This window comes from Mustela erminea, chromosome 1 (assembly GCF_009829155.1).
Source record: "Mustela erminea isolate mMusErm1 chromosome 1, mMusErm1.Pri, whole genome shotgun sequence".
NCBI classification, from domain to species: domain Eukaryota; kingdom Metazoa; phylum Chordata; class Mammalia; order Carnivora; family Mustelidae; genus Mustela; species Mustela erminea.
Genome location: NC_045614.1, coordinates 56,916,889 through 56,936,359, shown reverse-complemented (window position 1 = coordinate 56,936,359; position 19,471 = coordinate 56,916,889). Strand labels below are relative to the sequence as shown.

Here is a 19,471-nt window from a genome sequence, read left to right as displayed (position 1 = left end):
GCCGGCCATGTGCCATCAGTCCCTCGGTGAGTCTTTCCTGAGGGTCTACTGTGTGCAGCAGCTGGGGCTTGAATGAGCTTGAATGAGCAAACACCCCAAATCTCGCCCCTGTGAAGCCAGCCTCCTTTGGGAGAGGCAGGAAAGCAGCAAATACATCCAAAGTGTGGGGTCAGTGGGTCGGCGCCAAGAGGGAAAACAGGCAAGGAAGGATCGGCGGGGGAGAGCCAGAGTCTCAGACAGGGTTCTGAGGAAAGGGGGACCCCCAAAAGGAATGGAAGGAACTGGGGAAGAGCCAGGACACAGAGGATCATGTGGCTGCATTGCAACCCCTCCCATCTCCACCTTCTCCAATTCTTCTGCCTCAGTTTCCTCATCTGTAAAAAACACAGACAGTACCACTTTGCTCAGTAGTTCTGTGACAGCTGAGTTCCTCTCTCTGGAAGTCTCTGGCACATCACATCACAGAAACTCCACTCCGGGGCAAACACCCCCAAAAATTGCCAGTGTGGTCTCGAAGGGATGTCTGCACACCGTGTTCAGAGCAGCACTCATTGGAATAAGCAGAAGGTGGAAACAACTCACACACCCATCAGTGCATAAGCCAAGTGTGGTCTATTCCTACAATGAAATACTACTCAGCCTTCAAGAGGAAGGGAACTACAACACAGGCTCCAAAAAGGATGAACCCTGAGGACATTATGCTCAGTGACAGAAGCCGGTCACAGAATGATAAATACTGTAGGATCCCACTAATATGAGGTCCCTAGAGCAGCCTAGTTCCCAGAGACAGAAAGCAGAATGAACAGTGACTGTCAGGGGAAGGGGAGTGGGGAGCTAGTGGGGAATGGAGACATAGTTCCGGTTTTGCAAGAAGAGTTTCTAGAGACGGCTGGTGGGTCTGGCTGTGCAGCACTGGGCAGGGACTTAGTACCACTGAACCGGACACTGGAAATGGCTGCAGTGGTAAATTTCATGTTATGTGTATTTGCCAGAACTTTCATTTTTATCTTTTTTAAAGACTTTAGTTATTAGAGAGAGAGAGAGCATGTGTGTATGCAAAAGCAGCAGGGAGGGGCAGGAAGAGGGAGAGGGAGAAGCAGGCTCCCTGCTGAGCAAGGAGCCTGATGCAGGACTCAATCCCATGATCTAGGGATCATGATCTGAGCCAAAGGCAGAAACTTAATGGACGGAGCCACCCAGGTGCCCCTTACCACAGCATTTTTTTAAAAAGATTTTATTTATTTATTTATTTATTTGACAGAGAGAAAGAGCACAAGCAGGGGGAGCAGCAGACGGAGAAGGAAAAGCAGGCTCCCTGTTAAGCAAGGAGCCCGATGCGGGGCTCAATCCCAGGACCCTGGGATCATGACCTGAGGAGCCAAAGCCAGACATCCAACCGACTGAGCCATCCAGGCGTCCCCTGGCTCTGCTATGACTTTTAAAAATAAAATAAACAACACTCCTCTGGATGAAAAAAAGGATCTGGTACCTAGTAAGTGCTCAAGGGAGGCCTGGTTCCTGCCAGTGCTACCTCTGACCTCCTCAGGACACAGAGACAAGAGCACAGGGCTTGGCACACACAACTGGTGATTCTGGCCACGTTCTCAGCCGCCCCCCCCGTGAGTCTGGGTTGGACGAGGAGGTCCTTCTAGCCCAGCCCTTCTCTGAAGTCAGCCCTTGTCCCTGAGCCTGCCGACCCAGGGGAACCGCGTGCAAAAGCAAGCGACTGAGCTTTGCGCAGGATCATAGAGATCAAAAGATTTGCTGGAGTGGATATAAATAGCCCCAAAGCTCTGGCTTCGCTAAGCCTGGCACCGGCCCGGCAGGCCAGGGAAACCCCGGTAAGCCTGGCTTTAAACACCTTCCCAGAGCAGCCCCCTACAGACCCCAGCAGAGGACTCAGAGGGCCCCCAGGTTCAGGCTTTGTGCCCCAACTCCCACCTCACTACCTGTCACGATTCCTCTTTTTTTTTTTTTTTTTAAACATTTTATTTATTTGACAGACAGAGATCACAAGTAGGCAGAGAGGCAGGCAGAGAGAGAGAGAGAGAGAGAGAGGAGGAAGCAGGCTCCCCGCAGAGCAAAGAGCCCGATGTGGGACTGGATCCCAGGACCCTGAGATCATGACCTGAGCCGAAGGCAGCGATTCCTCTTTTTTGAACTCAAATTGGTTTTTAGATCAAAGCAGGCCCCTCCCTTGCCTGTGAAAGCATCTGGTTTGCTGGGTAAGGATGGAGGGGTGGGGGGGCGGGTGGAAGGGAAGCATTTTGAGGCACACCTGGGACACAGGGGAAGGGTCAGGGCTGGAGGCAGACAGTAAAAGTGCATCCCCTTGTCTGCCTTACCCCGTCTGGGACTTGGGCTTGCTTTCACCCCCACTCTTCTAATGCGGACACTGTTTCTGATGGGTGCACCTCCGCCCTCCCTCCCCCTCCTGCACACCAGCAGGCATCCCCCTGAGGGCTGCCTCCAGCACACCGGACTCCATGCTGGCACTTAGGGGGCTCAGCAAATGCTGCTTAGGTGAATGAATAGATGAATAAATCAATGACTAATTCAACACATGTGGGAAGAAAGGAAGGAAGAGAGAGGGAGAGGAGAGTCCCAGACATGTGGTTGCCTACACGTCTCTGTCTCTGCCTCTCCTTGGGTCTCCCTCTGTCCCTCTGTCTCTGTTTCTGCACCCCCAACACAACCCATCAAGGTCTGTTTGTCTTCCGAGGGCAGCTGAGAGCGGAAGGACCAGGGAACTCTGAGCTGCCGCTGGGGTGCCCCTCCTTCTCCCTGGTCTATCCACCTGGGTACCTTCCCATTTTATTTTCTTTTTTAAATATATTTTTTAAAGATTGGATTTATTTATTTTGAGAGAGAGAGAGAGAGAGTGTGTGTGTGTGTGTGTGTGTGTGTGTGTGTGAGCAAGCAGGGGGAGGGGCAGAGGGAGAAAATCTCAAGCAGACACCCCACTGAGTGCAGAGCTGATGTGGGGCTCAAACTCATGACCCTGAGACCATGACCTGGGCTGAAAGCAGCACAAGAGCTGGATGCTTAACTGACTGAGATACCCAGGCACCCCCTTCCCACTTTCCCAAAGATCAGCTTCTTCCCCTTCTTCTTGGCTGGAGCCAGCAGCCACCCAGCCAACCCACTGACTCTTCCCCTGAGAGAACCCTGCTGGCCCCATCACTTCCCTTGGGTGCCATCATCCACTAGTGTCGGAGTCTGGGGGGCCTGAATCAGCCAATTCTCTGCCTCTGTGACTCATATTGTATGAAGTAATTGGCCCTCACCCACCAAATAAGATTAAATTTAGCAACAATCTTAACACTAGGGTCCCCAGGGGACCCACCTCCACTCCCAGTGATTCAAACTCTGAGGCTTCAGACTCCCAGACATGTAGTCAAACATCTTCAAATCATAGCTGTAAAACCACCTTCACTGTAACCTTAGGATCAATTAAGAAAGGCCAAAACCAAATGTACTAACATGGGCTTAAAGACATGGTTTTATTCTCTCATGTTAGAGCCTGGAGATGGCGTGTGCTGTAGTTTCCCCAGGCTACAGGAGCTCAGGCTCCCTCCAGCTCACTGCAACCCTGTGAGACAGCTCTGTCCTCACAGTCCACAAATGGCTGCCTATGCACCAGCCATCACATTCCCATTCCAGTGAACAGGAAGGAGCAAGAGACAAAAGACCCACCCTTTCTTTAAAAGACACATCCTGGAAGCTGCACACCACAGTTATGGCCAGAACAGAGACACATGTCCATCTTTAAATACCAGGGAGGCTAAGAAATGCAATCTGTACTCCCCACAATTTCTGAAATAATAATGACTGTGGGGTGCTACAGAGTGAGCCTCCCTACAGCCAGTGCTGGACTTACTGGCCTTGTGCCACGGGGAAAGCATTGTTCCCTATTCTTATGCCCCCTTTCCAGATGAGGAGAGTTGCCCTGGCTGCTTAGGACAGAGCCAGTCAAAAGCCAGACTTGTGTACATTCACCACCTTGGCAATTTTTATCTATCAAGCTGCACTTGGCAAATGGGGCCTGAGAAGTGACAGAAGTGACCTCCCTATGCAACTGAGACTACGTCTAGACCACAGCCCGAGACTGTGTCTCAACTGTGGCAGATACCTGGGTCTCACTATGCAACACTGGCCTTTTCCAGACAAAAAGCCAAGCTCTACATGGGTTGTGGCCGGGCTGGGCTGAGCCCACTGGCCCCAGAGGACTAGACCCCAGCTGGGGACTTTTCCATTAAACCTGGGTGCATAGGCTGGCCACCAGCTCCTGCGTGGGGGAGGAAGTTGTTTTTATCAGTCAAATTAAAGCAAAGGAGAACCATTCGGGGAGAAAGGTCGTGAGCTTCAGCTGAAGCTATCACCTAGAGAAGAAAAAGAAAGCCAACCCCTCCTAGAGGGACACAGGAAAAACCCAGGACGTGAAGTCCCTGAAGAGTAGTGTGGAAGGGGGTACTGAGAACGTCTGGGGCTCCCTGTCCCTCATAACACCCTCTCTCACCTCCCCAGCCCAGCAGTCTCTCCAGTCTCTTACATCCCCCTGCACAGGGGAGAGGCCAGGGGGCACCTGCCTCCCTACCAGGTTGAGAGGCCACCTCCTTGTGCCCCTGGACCCATCCCCTTCCCTGGCACACGTCTGTACACAAAAGGCTCCATAACCACTTACTGGATTGGACCTGAAGTTCCAGTTCAATAGAGAGATTAAAGACACTACCTTTTACAATAAAAGCAGCCCTTGCCGAGAAGAGGAACTGACCTTCTGACAAAATAAAAGCCGCCGTTCCCATCCCTCCGGTCTCCTCCAGCTGAGGGGGACGGGACTTTTGGCATCTGGTGAAGGGAGAGCTGGGAAGATGATGATGAATCAGCTCCCCCCACCCCACCCCCATGCTGCGCTGTGCTCCCGGGGGCCAGCGTCTGCATGCTCTTAAACAAGAGGGCCGTACTGTTCCTACTGGGCCGGTGGCCTCCAGATCCATCCACATCCTCTCCTCCTGGGCTGCAGCTTTCAGGTTTCTGGGTAGACAAGAGACCAGGCTTGCTGAGTCCTAGCCACGAGGGAGGAGACTTTGCAGGTCATGTCCAGCCCGAGCATAGCAGGCCTGCCTGCTCTGGAGGCCACAGAAACAGAGGGGAGGCTAGCTCCCATCACTGCTACTGCCCGACCACAGGCAGGGCCCAAGAACTTGGCCAGCGGTGGGCTTCAGGACCACCAGACACAGAGCAGAATGGAAAGAGGAATACTTTTGGGAGTCACAGCTCATGTTGGGCCCCTCCCACCACTCCCCCAAGTGCAACCCCAAGCAAGATGCTTTACTTCTCTGAGCTCAGGTTCCTCATCTCTAAAGTGGAGCTATGCACATAAAAAAGGGGACCAGTTGGGGGCACCTGGGCGGCGTAGTCTGTTTAGCATCCGACTTGATTTCAGCTCAAGTCATGGTCTCAGGGTCTTGAGATCGAGCCCTGCATCAGGTTCTGCCTCAATGGGGGAGTCTTCTTGGGATTCTCTCTCCTTCTCCTTCTGCCCTTCCCCCTCCTCTCTCTCTCTCTCTCTCTCTCTCTCTCTCCCAAAAAGGGGGGGGGGGCACAGGAGAAGAGATCAGCTAGCATACAGCAGGTGCTCAATATAGGCTTATTCCAACCAATCTCATAGTGAAGACCTCCAGTGCTAGAAAAGTAGCTGCATTGAAGAGAACAGCCACGAAACATTTTAATGAGTTTGAACACACAGCCGCACAGTAAATGGAGGCACCACTACAGTGATAATATGCATATCATCAAGGAGACCACCAAAATGACACTGAGGGATGAAATTAAATAATCAAGGGAAATAGAAGGCCTACCATTTTCTTCCTGTGCCTCCAAGGATGGTGGTCTTTGCCTCCATGGTGTGCACACTCCATTTGAGAGACCCTGGGCTCGTCCATGTAACAGTCATGGATTTAAAGGGTCTGATTTTAAATATAAGCAGTTTTCTGGGAGGGTACCCAAAGGCATGGGGACCTGGCTGCTGCTTGCCCCAGAGGGAGGAGAGACAGGCACTGTGGCATGGCATGGTCGTGGGAAGTCAGACGGGAGGCCCCTGGAGGACCCAGGCCTGCAAGGAGAAACCTAAAGAGAGGACTGATTCCAAAGTGTATAAAATCATGAAAAGTTTTGAGAGGAAAAGGTCATGAGGCCGGCATGGAGGTGTGGGAAGGGCATGCCAGGCAGAGCGAACAGCATGGGCAAAGGCACCGAGGTGGGACAAAAGCAGAGGTCCGTGGCGGGTGGCAGTGCCGAGGACACGCAGCCACCTGGTCGCCCAACCCAGGACGGGTTTCCAAGCAGGAGAAATCCCTGTGTGAGGTGAGAGGGACAGGCCCAGGAAGGAATGGAAAGAAGAGGGAGAGGGTGTCCACCTCCTGCGTGCTCCCCGAGTAGCAGCTTAGGGCTCAGCACACTCTGGAGGGTCCTTTCCAGGGACCTGGGTCAGGCCTGTGTGTGACAGTCCTGGCCGGGATGTCCCCTGAGGGTCCCAGCAAGACGGGAGTGCACATCTGTGGGAAGCCCCACCTGCCCGCATGGACGACAGGCTCCCCTTTGCAGGAATGCCGCGCTCCTGAGGCCCATGATGCGGGGGAACACTGCAGGGATGAGAACACCGCACTCTTAATGATCGCAGTTATCCAAAACCCATTAGCGGTGATGATTTCCTCCAGACCCCCCTCTCCTCCCTGGATGTTTTGGCTGCTTTTCCATATGGCAGGAGTTAAAAATACAGCTCAGAGTGACAGGGCTGCTAGCAAGAGTGGGCAAGCATTCGCCAAGGAACTGGGTGGGGGGCTGTGGCCAGATTGGGTCCCCTGCTCCTGTCCCTGGCCGGGTAGCAGCGCTGGGGACAGACATCCTAGGCTCCTCATAGCCAGTCTCCAAATGCACTATAGAATGAGAAGGCCCTCAGGACACATGGCCACAGCTAAGTTACCCAACAGAGACAGGTCACCACAATGGGGAGGGACAGGCTGCACACTCCATGCTGAGAGCGAGGCACAATGTGGGCCCGGCCTGTGGGCAAGCTGCGAGACACACTTGTGCCAGCATCAGGGTGGAGAAGCAATAACAGGGCCTGAGCTAACCCGAGGGGACAGATGAAGGACAGCGGCAGACCCCTGTTCCTTCTCCCACTGAGACCAGCAGGAAGTGGCCAAATGGCTTCCAGGACTCCCAGAGGCAAGTCACACAAAGCCTCACGGCTCCCCCAGGACTTTTCGGAACACTGGCACTGGGATCCCTGCACCTCCAAGGAAGAAGACTGACTCCCCGAGCCCATCATGCTGGGGAAGCCACCTATGCACTCAGCAGCTCCAGCTGTGCCCGGCCTTCCAGACTTGTCTGCAAGTTCCCAGATGGATTTGGGAATCATGCTGGACACTCCGGACCAGCTCAACTGGGACGTGAATACCACTGAGTAACTTCCACTGGCAGAGAGAGAAGCAGACGCAAGCAGTGAAGCCCAGCCCAAGTCTTGACCTGCAGAGTCTCAGGACCGTGAGTTGTTAACATGGCCACAGGGGACCAGAGTTTGTAGACTGACTGGCAGACCGACTGAGTCCGTCCATCTGTTCATCCATCTGTCCCTCCTTCTTTCCTTCCACACATTCATTAAAATCCACCCTGAGGCAGGGCCTCTTCTAGGCATCCCAGAGACAAAGAATTCATTCTCCCTGTCCCCATGGGTGCTTCTAGGCTGGATCCTCAGTGCCCACCCAGTTAGCCCGGGTCTCTCCCTGTCTCCCTGTTTGGCAGTTTTCTCCCAGGGGCCCATCCCTCCCAGGCTCCACAACTGACCAGCGTACTCTTGTCTGGTTCCTGCCCCTGCCTTCATTCTCTCTGGGTGAGGAGAGGACATGCAGGACGTTCCATTTCTCAAATGGGCCTTCGTATGCTCGAAAAAAACCACCTGTGTACTAAGACAACAAGGGTATTTAAATGTTGCATTGGACAAGATCTCTCTAACACAAAAGAAGGTAGTCAGAGGGGGACAGAGGAAGAAAAAAAGATAGAAAACATATTGAAGGTAAATAACGAAGTGGCCGATGGAAATCCTACCTTAGTAACAATTATATTGAGGGTAAGTAGATTAAACACTCCAGTCCAAAGGGGGAGACTGGCAGAATGGACTAAAACCACAAAATCCAACCATGTGCTGAGAGACCTGCTTTAGATTCAAAGACACGAGAGGATGAACATGAACGGATGTAAAAGGGGACACCATACGACTGGGAAGCCAAAGGGAGCTGGGGGGCCGCACAGACCCCAAACACGGACTTGAAGATGAAGACTGCTTCTGTGGACCAAGAAGGATGTTTTCTAAGGACAAAAGGGTTGGGCCCTCAGGAAGACACAATACTTCTTAATACACATGCACCAAGCAATAGAACCCCAAAACCCATGAAGCAAAAACGGAGAGCAATAAAGGGAGAAATGGGTGGTTCCACAGGAACAGCTGGAGGCATCGGTGTCTCACTTTCCATAACAGGGAGAACAAGCAGACAGCGGGTCACCAAGGAGACAGAGGACTTGGACACTGGAAACCAACCAGACCCGACAGCCAGGCCCAGACCATCTCCCAGGAGCCGGTGCATATTCCTCTCCAGGGTTCGTGGGACGTTCTCCGGGACAGATCATATCTTACTTAGACTTTAAAATGAGTCTGAGTTTGGGGCACCTGGATGGCTCAGTCTGTTGAGTGTATGACTCTTGATGTGGGCTCAGGCCATGATCTCAGGGTCGTGATTTGGAACCCCGGGTAAGGCTCCACGCTCAGCCTGGGGTCCGCCGGAGAGACTCTCTCTCTCCTCCTCTGTGCACCCTTTCCTCTGCTCACTCTCTCTCTCTCTCAAAAAACAAAAACAAAACCAAAAACTAGTCTCAATTCATGTAAAAAGACTATAATCATAATAATCATATGAAGTATCTTCTCAAAACACAGTGGGCTGAAATTTAGAGCACCCTAAATAGGGCTAGATGGCAGCTCTCAGGGGAATGTGCTGGAGTCATCCTTGTTCAAACCACCACTCTCCCTACCTCCCTCGCCTTGCTGTGCCTCTGTTTCCCCAGCTGTGCAATGGGCACAAGAGTAGTATTTCACAGAGCCGCAGCAAGGGTTGATAAGAAACCATTCGGCTATCATAACTATTACTTGTCATCGATGGAGGGTGGTAACAATAATCTCTTACATTTCATCTCTGGGTGAAGAGGCATCCCCTCATACAACGGGTTAAGATTTTCAAAACACCTTGGCGCCCACTGTTTAACTCGGTCCTCACTGCGGCCCTGCAGGATCACCTGGTACATGAGAAAAAGCTGGTAGTGGTGAGGCCCCAGCATGGTAGCATCTTCTGAGTCCTTTGCCCAGGGCCTGGCTCACAACAGGTGCCAGGAAGGGAGCAGGTTGGCCTACGGGTGGGCATCGAGTCGGGGTGGTCAGTTCCCCGCACACCCCTTGCTGGTGGAGCATTTTACATACCTCCAGGTCTAGAGGGGTTCTGCTGGGTGAAAACAGAGCCTGGAAGAGATGTCTAGGCAGAGATGAGAGCTTATAATGGGCTGGGGCAGGGAAAAGGGGGAGCAGGCAGAACATTCTAGACGGCTCTGCCTTTTTGTAGGGAGTCCTCCATCCTACTGAAACAATGTACGTCTCCCCCTTTAACTGCAGGTTGAAGGGATAATGACGGCACATCTTACAAATGCACTGGATTCATGATCAGCTACATTAAACATGCAGAAGTCAGACAGACAATACAGAGATAAACGCCAAGTCCCGGTCACTGAGTTCTGAATCCCGTGACTTTCCTCTGACGTCAAATTTCTTCTCCAGCTAGGAAAGAGGGGACAACAGCAGCAAAAACTGTCAGGGAGGAGGGGTGCTCAGCTCACTTGTGTTACAGATTTAACCCTCACAGTTCCTTTCTGAAGGAGGCAATGCTTTATAATCCATTTTACAGGTGAAAACATGGAGGCACAGAGAGGCTAAGTGACTGGTGACTGGCCAGAGGCAACACAGCCAGACTGCGGTGGAGGGAGTGGTCTGGCCCCATGCTGCGTGCCTGACTGTGTCTGAGTATGACCATGACTCCTGACCAGGAGCATCTGAGTGTGACTGTGACTCCTGACCAAGAGCCCTCTAGAACCCCCAGCCGCCCTGGGGGAGCTGAGCGTCCTTGCTCAGGCTGCTTCTCCAGAGGGGTGAGTGAGAGAGGGGAGCTAGAGGCAGGGTCCAGGGACATCAGCCGGTCCCCCACTCTCTTGTCAGTCCGAGAACACCGCAGGCAACAAAGACCCACATGCACTCCACCATCTGGAGCCTTTCCTTCTGGGTAAGCAATGCTCTCTCCTTCCGGTCTGGATAGGGAGTTGTTGGGCAAGGGGATAGGAGGGACCATGTTCCTTTTATCCATAACTCATGAGCTTCTGCTCAGCTCCACCAGCACCCCGGGCCAAGCTCCTGGCACCCCACATCCCAAGTTCTGTAGCATCTCCTGCAACCTTCTTCTCACTGGCTCCCGCCTCCCCCCAGGAACAGGGGTCCTGTCCACACCTGAGTGCCGTCCTGGCCCTCTTCTGTGCAGCAACCCCAGGAACACTGTCTCCCAAGGTCCCTCTGGACCTCTCCAGCTCTGCTTGCCCTACCCACCCCCCCACCCCCTATGTATCCCCCACCCCACTCCTCTCCCTTGCTGTCCTGTCTGTCCCCTTGCTCACTCTCTTCCAGACACACCTGTCACCTCACTGTGCCTCGACCACGCCAGGTGTGCTCCCCTCTCAGGACAACCCCAAAAGGGAGATCCGGCTGTCCTCCTGGATCCACTGTCCGCTGTTAGAGAAAACGAAGCTGAGGCTCATGGAGGTGCCTTTTATATGCTAAGGGTGAGGAAGAAGAGCTTGGTCTCCAAGCCCTAGCCCCATCAGAATCTTACATCTGAGCTGACCACATGGCCAAAAGCCCATTCACGTTCAATTTCAGGCTGTCCAGAAACTCCTACAACCTATCTTCAAATAGTCTACATTCTGGACTAGAGGACATCCCAGCCAGGGTCTCCAGCAGCTGTCCCAGTACGTAGGATACAGCCTGGAGAGCACTTTGAGCACTAAGAGACCTTCATTATCAAGGCCTGCCACATCAGACATATTGCAGGCAGGTTCCAAATGACCCACCGTGAGAGGCTCCTTCAGACCTGCCAATCCAGGACACCCTCCTCGGATGCCCTAGTCCCTGTGGTTCAGATGAGGAGGGCCAGGCCCAGGTGCCCTGATTCTCTGTGAGGCCTGACACTCTTCAGGCAGGGGTGCACACAGGGTGCACACAGAGCAAATGACCCATTCAAATCAAGAAGAGATTTGGGGGGTGGGGAGTGTCAGAGCCAGAAGAGGGGCACATATGCCAACTCTCTCATAGGACCAAGTGTCCCAGTGTGTCCTGATGAATGGACACCTGGAGAAAGGCCCGAGGTGGCTTCATGGCCAGCTTCCTAGCAGGCTGGCAAATGCCCACAGATTTGGATGGGGGTGGGGGGCATTCCAAGTGGGATGCCTGGCATGGGCTGGGTGGCACCTGCCAGCTTTGGGAGTCCCAGAATCCCTTCCCCTGCACGTGCACACCCACTGGTCTCTACCACTCCATCATCATCCTGCCAAAAAAGAGACCTGGGCTCCTGGCAGTGAAGTCATTCCTCCAAGGCGACCACAAGAGCAAGGTGCCCATTCTGACACCCAAAGGGAAGAGCCATAGCTGTCCTGGATGGGCGATGGTGCAGGAGTTCATTCTGGGCTGTCTTGGGGAGCTGCCCACACAGATCCGGAAATGGCACCATGTTTCATAAAGCGTTGACACAAAGCAGCATGCAGCTTTGAAGCTATACAGCACGGTGGGGAACTACGTGGCCTCTCAAGGAGGGCAGCCCTGGGTACCAAGTGACCTCTGACACTGGGTGATTGCAGGCAACCCGATTCACCTCTCGGAGCCTCAGTTTTCCTGTCTGCGAAATGGGCTAATAACAGCTCACAGCTGTCATTGGGAAAGCCTGCCAATGGAGACCACTGGGAGGAGGAATCTGCACTCGGCCCCCGGAATGGGCTCAGCTGTCACTGCGTTTTGTCTATAATCAGTGTTCTAAGGTGAGGTGCAAAAAAAAAACCCAGGATTTCCGTTCTGCCCTTCTGTGAATCTTGTCTCTTCTAAGAAGGAAAGCCAAGCATTTCACAATCAGGGCTCGGACAGAGCACAGCTTGGGAGCAATGAGCCAGTCTTGTTCACCAGCCCCCAACCCCCAACCCCACCGCTGACCTAGCTGAAATCTGGGTACTAAGCAAGTGCCCCGGGCTGGTCCCTATCTTCTGGAACTCGCCTGTCCCAAGTGTCCCCACTCACAGGCCTGGTGTGACCACTGACAACACCTCCCACTCCCACCCCCAAACCTGCCAGGTGCCTCTCACCTCTTCTTTCTTCTGTGCTATTTCCTAGCTTGATACCAGCCTCCTCCTCCTAGCTCAAATGTCACCTCCTCCAGGAAGCCCCTGTTGACACCCAAGGGTGGCCATCTGCTTCCTGCTCTGAGGCTGCACACCACTTGACCCCACTTCCTATCCTGGCCCAGTATCTCTGCAACCTTCTTTATAGGCCTCTATCCATCCCCACGGGTGTCCAAGCAGATCAAGGGCAAAAATCAGGCTGAGCTGCCCCAGGATTCAACAGTTAGTGAATAAAAAGACATGCAGATAGCATAGCCTCCATGCTGTGCTCAGCCTATTTCCTGGTATACAACAAGCGCTCCATAAGTGGAACACGGTTCCAAATACCCTCATGGATGACAGGCAGGCAATACAGCAATTAGGGCAAAATTTACATTGTAGATCTGGAGAGAGTATTGTGCTTTGTATACATTTTTCTGTATATTTGGAAATTTTCATAACAAAAATTAGGGAAAACAAGGCTCAAAAGCATTTTCAATACCCTAGCTGTTCCTGCCCCTGGAGCTACCATTCACTGTGTTCCCTAATGCCAGGCCTATTATACAACGCCTGACTCCGATCTTCCTGAACAGAAGCAGCCCTCCCCACTTTACATGGCAGGGAGGTGGGGTGGAGTGAGACTGGCCTCAGGAAGCCAAGGGCTTTGCTTTGCCTCACTTGGAAAACCTGAGCCACTGGGAGGTGGCCAAGGCAGGACAGCAGGGATTGCACCCACCTGCCACCAGGGCAGGGCTGAACTCCAGGTGATGGTCACCGAGTGGCCTGGAGGGCCGGCAGAGCAAGGCCAGGGCAGCTGGGATGGGGGAAGCATTTGAAACCCTCAAGACCGCAGTTCTCCACCTGTTACAACGGAAGCACTTAGTAATTCTAAGAACTGGTCGTGTGTACCCTGCTGGAAACGAGAGCCCTACGGAGGGGCTAGGGTTCAGACTCCCAAGGCCACTCGGAGATGTCACCAGCCAGCACAGCTTGGCTCCCAGCTGGGGTGGTTGCAGCCTGGCTTGGCCTGGGTCTGCCCTGGGCACAGAGTGGCAGACTTGAGGCCCAGGGCGGACTTCCAGGTTACAAGTGGGTCCCAGAACTGCCGCCTGGCCATATGTGTGGCTTCTGCCCCATTTTAGTTAGATCACTGCACCTGCCCCAGTCCAGGTCTTGCTGCCCACCCGGCCTGTATGTGTGTTTCCTGCGGCTCCATGGCAATTACTCAGATGGTGCTTACCCTTACAAGCTCCGAGCGGTACCCTTCCCAAGTTAGGCAAAGCCATGCTCTTTCGTGCAGAAACAGACAAGAACAGAAACCACCATCAGCTGTCAGGACACTGTCAGAGATGAAAGAGCTGACAGGTAGCCATCCAGCCGACAAAAAAGGCTGATGCCCCCAAACTCCCAGGGTGGCATCCCCCATCTTCACTCTGGCCTGGCCCCAAGATCTCTGTAGCCTCCAGGAGGTCAGAAGGCAGAGGGCAGAGGTGGACACGGAGGTGGGAGCAAGAGGAGGTCCTGGCTTCATCTCACACTCAGGGCTCCTCCCTGTTTCTCTCGAGCCAAGCCAGATAAAGAAGCTTTTCCTGATTTATTTTCTAGGTTGTAAAATAATCATTTGCTTAGCTTGTCAGACGGCTGGGAGAGAACTTCAGAGAAACGCACTCTCCTCATCTCTCTGCGGATTCTACCATCTGCTGAGAAAACAGGAGCGGCTCGCCCTGGGCCCTGGGAGTTGGAAACATTTTGTCCAAGCAGGACCGGCCTCCCAGAGCATGTCGCAGCCCGTCCTGGCCAAGGGACACCCTCCCCGGCATTGGATACTCCACTTTATCTTGGCGGGGAGAACAAGAACATTCTTTCACGAAACTGTGAACGCAGCATCTCCCTCTGCCACCTTTGCCACTGCCCTCTCGGATCAGGAAAAAGCCCTCAAGGCTTCTCCTGGCCTGTACGTGGTCCCCAGTCTGACTAAAAGGGGGACGAGGGGACAGGGACACAGGCTCTCGGGTGTGCAGAGCCTGGACCACGGGCTGGGTACTTTCAGTGACTCTGAGGAACAGAACGCTCTCAGAGGCATCTTGCCAGGACCCTCCTGAGTACAGCTGACGTTGACTTCTTGCCTGCCACCCCCTCGGCACTGGCCACCCTTAAGCTCCCCTCCGAACTGCCTCCACCATCATCACGGTTAATGTCACCACGGACCTGAGGAGAGCGCTTGTTTGGTAAGTCAACAGAGACTGAATGCCACTGGAAACCTCCCCCAGAGTGAGTCACCGACTCCAAGCTTCAGAAAAACGTCCTCTGCAAGTGATGTGACAGCACTTGAGGGCTGGAGGGGACGAGAAAGCTAGGGAGGCTGCTGCACAGGGCCCTCTCTCCAACCTCATGGGGCGGGGGGGTCTTCCTTCTGCTGGGACACTCTGGAAGATCAGAGGCTGGAAAGGGTAGACTTTGAACCCTTGCCCCCTCTCACTGCCACCTCGGGGGATACTGACTACCAGGACTTGGTCACGGGATACCACATGACAGGACAAAAGCCAAGCACACTGGGCTTCCTCTGGCACTGGAGGCCGGGAGTCACACGGGATCCTGGGGTGGGCGTGGGAGGGGAGGGTCATCCGATCTTTCTGCTGCAGCAAGGGTGGCTGGTGGTGGATTAGAACAGGGCGCTAGAGCCAGACCACCTGAGTCCCAATCCTGGCGTTACTACTAGGTAGGTAGGAAAGCCTGAGCAAGTCACACGACCTGAACTTCAGTCTACACATCCATAAAATGGGAGCAGCGACTGGTCCTGCTGTACCTGGCCATGCAGTACGTGGCCATGCAGTAAACCGGTGAATGTGAAGCCCTAGAGCAGTGCAGGGCACATGGCGAGGCCTTCAGGGGGTGGGGCCAGAGTGCACTCACGCTGGCTAACCAGAGATTTCTGCAGGTTCAGACACCAATGGTGCCTGCTCAAGTTCAAGCTGACTGTCTGAAGGAAAACACAGCAGTTCTAATCGATCCCACTAGCCTTCATCCACTCAACAAATATCTATTGAGCATGTATTATGTGCCCGAACCTCTAGTGGGAGAGGGTGGTTCTGGAAACATCATTAGAATGTAGCCAACTAAATACTGGGTATGAATTTTGATGTCAGAAAAAATCAATTAAATAATCCAACATAACCAAAGCCGCCGTCTTTCTTCCCTGTTATCATCCTATTGGCCCAAGAGCTGAGAAACTCAGTGTTCTCTTTCAGCAGAAGACTTCGGAGAAAGGGCTTAAAGTTCTGGGCTTGAAAGTTTCTACCGTGCCTGGGTGAGGTGGTACAAGATCGCTATTGCCCCAGGATGAACCCTGTCAATGACCTTCACCTGCATCTCTGTGTCCCAGAAAGAGGGGAGGGACACTGCACCTTCTGGATATTCGGGGACAGCCTGTCTCCATGGTAGCAGGGGGCTCCTGACTTGAGCTAGAGCAGCCGAAGGCCGCTTAAGAAAAGGTTAGCCAGCCCTGCCTTAGCCTGCCACGCTCAATGCACTCTTGCCTACAAGGACCCCCATCTGCAGGCAGGAGGGCCTAGAGGCTGACCCTGGCAGTGCCCTTGGTGGGAGGCGGCACCAGCACTGGGAGAAAGTGGAGCCAGGTGCCCAAGCAGGAAATAATCCCGATGCTGTGGCCTGGCTCAAACACAGGTGGCCAAGCCCAACTTCACCCTGAAGTCTGGATCCCAGGAGGTCTCACCGAGTTGTAAAGGAGTTTACTCAGCTCCTGCCTGTGCACAGTTGGCCCCAAAGAAAGGAGAAACTGATTGATGAAGAAGCTGAAACGTGTTAAGCACCTACTGCATACCAGTCTCTTCCATGCCCATTATCTTCCCTTACCTACCAGAGAAGGTATGGGAGGCAGCTGTGATCATCCCGTGTGCATTAAGAAAGAGCTCTGAGTCTACATGAGGGGAGCGTGACTTGTCCCATGGTCACTGGCTGGTAAGTGCAGAGCCAGCCAGGAGACCCGAGTCTGCCCATGTCCCTTTCTCCACGTAGAGCTGTTTTTCTCTTCCTCTGTTCTCTGCTCTTGCTTTTTCTCCCTCCAAGAACATCACTAACGGTTCTGCATACAGTAGGCACTTCATAAAAGTTGGCTGCTCTCGAGGAGGCTGGTTAAACCATGCTCCCCGGGCATCAATCACTTTGCGATACAGATGGCCTCCGACACCATGAATCCAGGTGCAGGAAAGGAGCCCTCAGCTCATTCCCCCTATACCTCAAGGATTTGAGATGGCAAGTACGATACCACCCCCCACCCCCCAGCCCAAAGAGTCTCCCATGAAAGGAGAGAGGCTCCAGTATTCTCCCTCCTGAAAGGCAGGGAAATGAAGTGGATGCTGGAAAATGGGCCCAGTGTGCTCCGTCTTGAGCAAGCCCCCTGTTCTGTGAATATTCTGGTACCACACAGTGTCATTCATCATGGGGGGTCTGGCAGCCAGCAGCAACCACATCTCTTAGGAGTTTATGAGCCTGCCCCAGACCTGCTGGTCAGAATCTGGATTTTAGCAAGATCCCCAGGTAGGAGGTGGGCACCGTCAAGCTGGAGACACTCCCCTGACCTAGAACTTGGCTGGTGGTGGTGTTGCCACCGTTCCTCTCAAAGGGATGGCATCACAGTCCCCGGTTGTGTCTCAGTGAAGGGAAGCCAGTGGGACAGAGCTGGAGACTTGCGAAATAAACCCCACGGCCACATGCCTGGCTCACCCCCACTCTGAGGCGACCACCCAGATGTGACACTGGGGATTCTGCGTAGCAAGAGGGACTCACAGTGAGTCCGAATCCTCCCGTCCCCACACTTGGTCACCAGAGAGGTGACTTTGAAGAGAAGAAAGGAATGCATTCCCCAGGACGGTGCTGGGAGGCATCTGCCAACAGCATGTGTCACTGTTGCCTAGGAAAGTGGAACGTGCATTCCTGCCCTTGTGTTGAATCCCCAAGCTGCTGAGGACTTCACCTGGGCAGCTCCCAGCTTTCCCTCCAGCCCCTGTGTGGGGGATAGGAGCTCAGTACCCTTTGGGTAACACCAGGTAATGTACAACCACTGTGGGAGGGGTGGAGTGACACCAGAGAGCCAGGGGCGGGGCACCAAGAAGTAGCAGCCTGGTCTCTGCTTTCTCTCAGTGACACCAGCGAGGAGCTAGCCACAGGCTTCCCTCTTCCCTCTCCGATAAAAACAGAAAGCGGGAGTTTGCCACTGGGCCTGCCACCACAGAGCCCTGAGGCTGACCCACGCCCTGACCTCACCCTCACAGCCCTCCTTCTTCAGAGCCCACCAGAGCCCAGAAGCACTGCCCAGAACCGGTGCAAGACACAGGGGAGCAGGCAGGAGCTTCTGTCCCATGGCCACAGCCTGGCATAGTCCCACAAGGTGGGCGAGACACCAGGTCTAAGAGGACTGTACCTGGACTCGGGATCAGGAGCTCCTCCCCCTCTCCCCCGCCCCCACCCCAGCAGAATTCTGGAGTCAGGATCAACTCCTCCCCCATTACCCCTGCCTATCCCCCCTCCCACCCCGAGGAAACCTTCAGGAAGCTGCCCACGGCCAGTCCCCCCATCCCTCCCCCACCACACGGTGTTTTTCTCCTCTAACGCGGGTTCAAACCATGGAGTGTGGCCGGTGGTCCCGAAGACAGAAGGACAGCGAGCGTAGACAGGCTCAGCGCACCCAGGAACCCAAGCCTGGAGTCACCTGAAGCCCCCTGTGCCCCCTGCCTCGCCCCAGATGGGCTCCCGGACTTCTGCGGAGAGGAGCCCCGCACCCGACTTGGGCACTCCCGGAAAGCGAAAGGGCTGCCGCCCGAGATCTACGAGCTCGCCCGGGACGCTGGGGGCCAGCGCGGCGGGGCAATCCCGCCCCCATCCTGTCACCCGCTTAATCCTTGGTCCGAAATAGCTAGGGTAATCCCAGGGTGCGGCGGGCGGGGTATTAAACCCGAGCCTGGAAGGGAAAGACTGAGGCGTTTAGAGGGAGGAGAGCTCGGCGCTTCCCGGGCTAGAGGGACCACAGGGTCTTTCCCGGAGGCACGGCGACCCGCAAGTGACCCAGGCCCGCTCGAGGGCGGGATCTGCGCCTCCCGCGCCCCCTTCCCACTGGGTTCTCCCGGTCAAGAGTTCTGGCAGCGCTACCCAGAGCCCCAGGTCTGCGCGCGGACAGCATCCCGTGGCGAGGCCGATCCCGCAACCGAGCCCCGGGGTCCGTCTGCGGAGCCCAGCCAGTGGGAGCCCTGGCAGCGCCGCGGAGCCGGTTTCCTGGGGGAGTCCAATCCCACCCGCCCCAGGTCCGGCCCCAGCTCGGGGGTCCCCAGGTGCGCCTTCCGGCCGGGGCCCCTCCCCTCCTCCGCCCGCCTCCGCCCGCCTCCCCGCCCGACCCCGAGGGGAGCGAGTAGAGCCCCCCAAGAAGTTCGCGCACCCCCGACACGCCCGCGGTCCCCGGTCCCCGCTTACTTGTCGCGGCGGCTACCGAGCTCCGGGATGACGCCGAGCGGCTGAGGGCCGGGGTCGGGGCGGCGGGCGCACGCGGCCAGGTGTCGCCGGTGCCGCTCCAGCAGGCCGGCGTTCTCGCGGCTCAGCCGCGCCACTTGGCGCTCCAGCTCCTCGATGCGCCGCCGCCGGCGCGCCAGCAGCTCCTGCTGCGCCGCGACGATCCGGGTCAGCTCCTGCAGGTACTCGGCCGCCTTGCCGGGGGTCTCGGCGGCGCTGGCCATGGCCCCCGCCCGGCGGCCGGCAGCGCCTCAGGCGAGCGGACGGCGGGGCGGCGGCGGCGGCGGCCGCGGCGGCGGCGGGGCGGCCATGGCTGCGCGGCGGGGACGGAGAGGCTCGGCGCGGCGCGGGGCTCGGCCCGGGGGGCGCGGCGGCGCGGGGCTGGCTCGGCCCGGGGGGCGCGGCGGCGCGGGGCTGGCGCGGCCCCGCCTCGACTCCCGCC

The 19,471-nt window shown here is 55.3% G+C and overlaps 1 protein-coding gene across 2 annotated transcripts in view; it reads right to left on the bottom strand.

Moving 5' to 3' along the window:
• The window catches only part of IQSEC1 (IQ motif and Sec7 domain ArfGEF 1), a 373,922-nt gene extending 354,654 nt beyond the window's left edge, over positions 1 to 19,268 (bottom strand). The window contains exon 1 of one of the 2 annotated variants that reach the window (XM_032333102.1): positions 18,994 to 19,268. In XM_032333102.1, the coding sequence (XP_032188993.1) occupies positions 18,994 to 19,253 (260 nt within the window). In that variant the 5' untranslated portion in view covers positions 19,254 to 19,268. The remainder of the gene's footprint in view (positions 1 to 18,993) is intronic. The other variant, XM_032332690.1, reaches the window with a different exon arrangement.
• Positions 19,269 to 19,471: the final 203 nt, after the last annotated feature.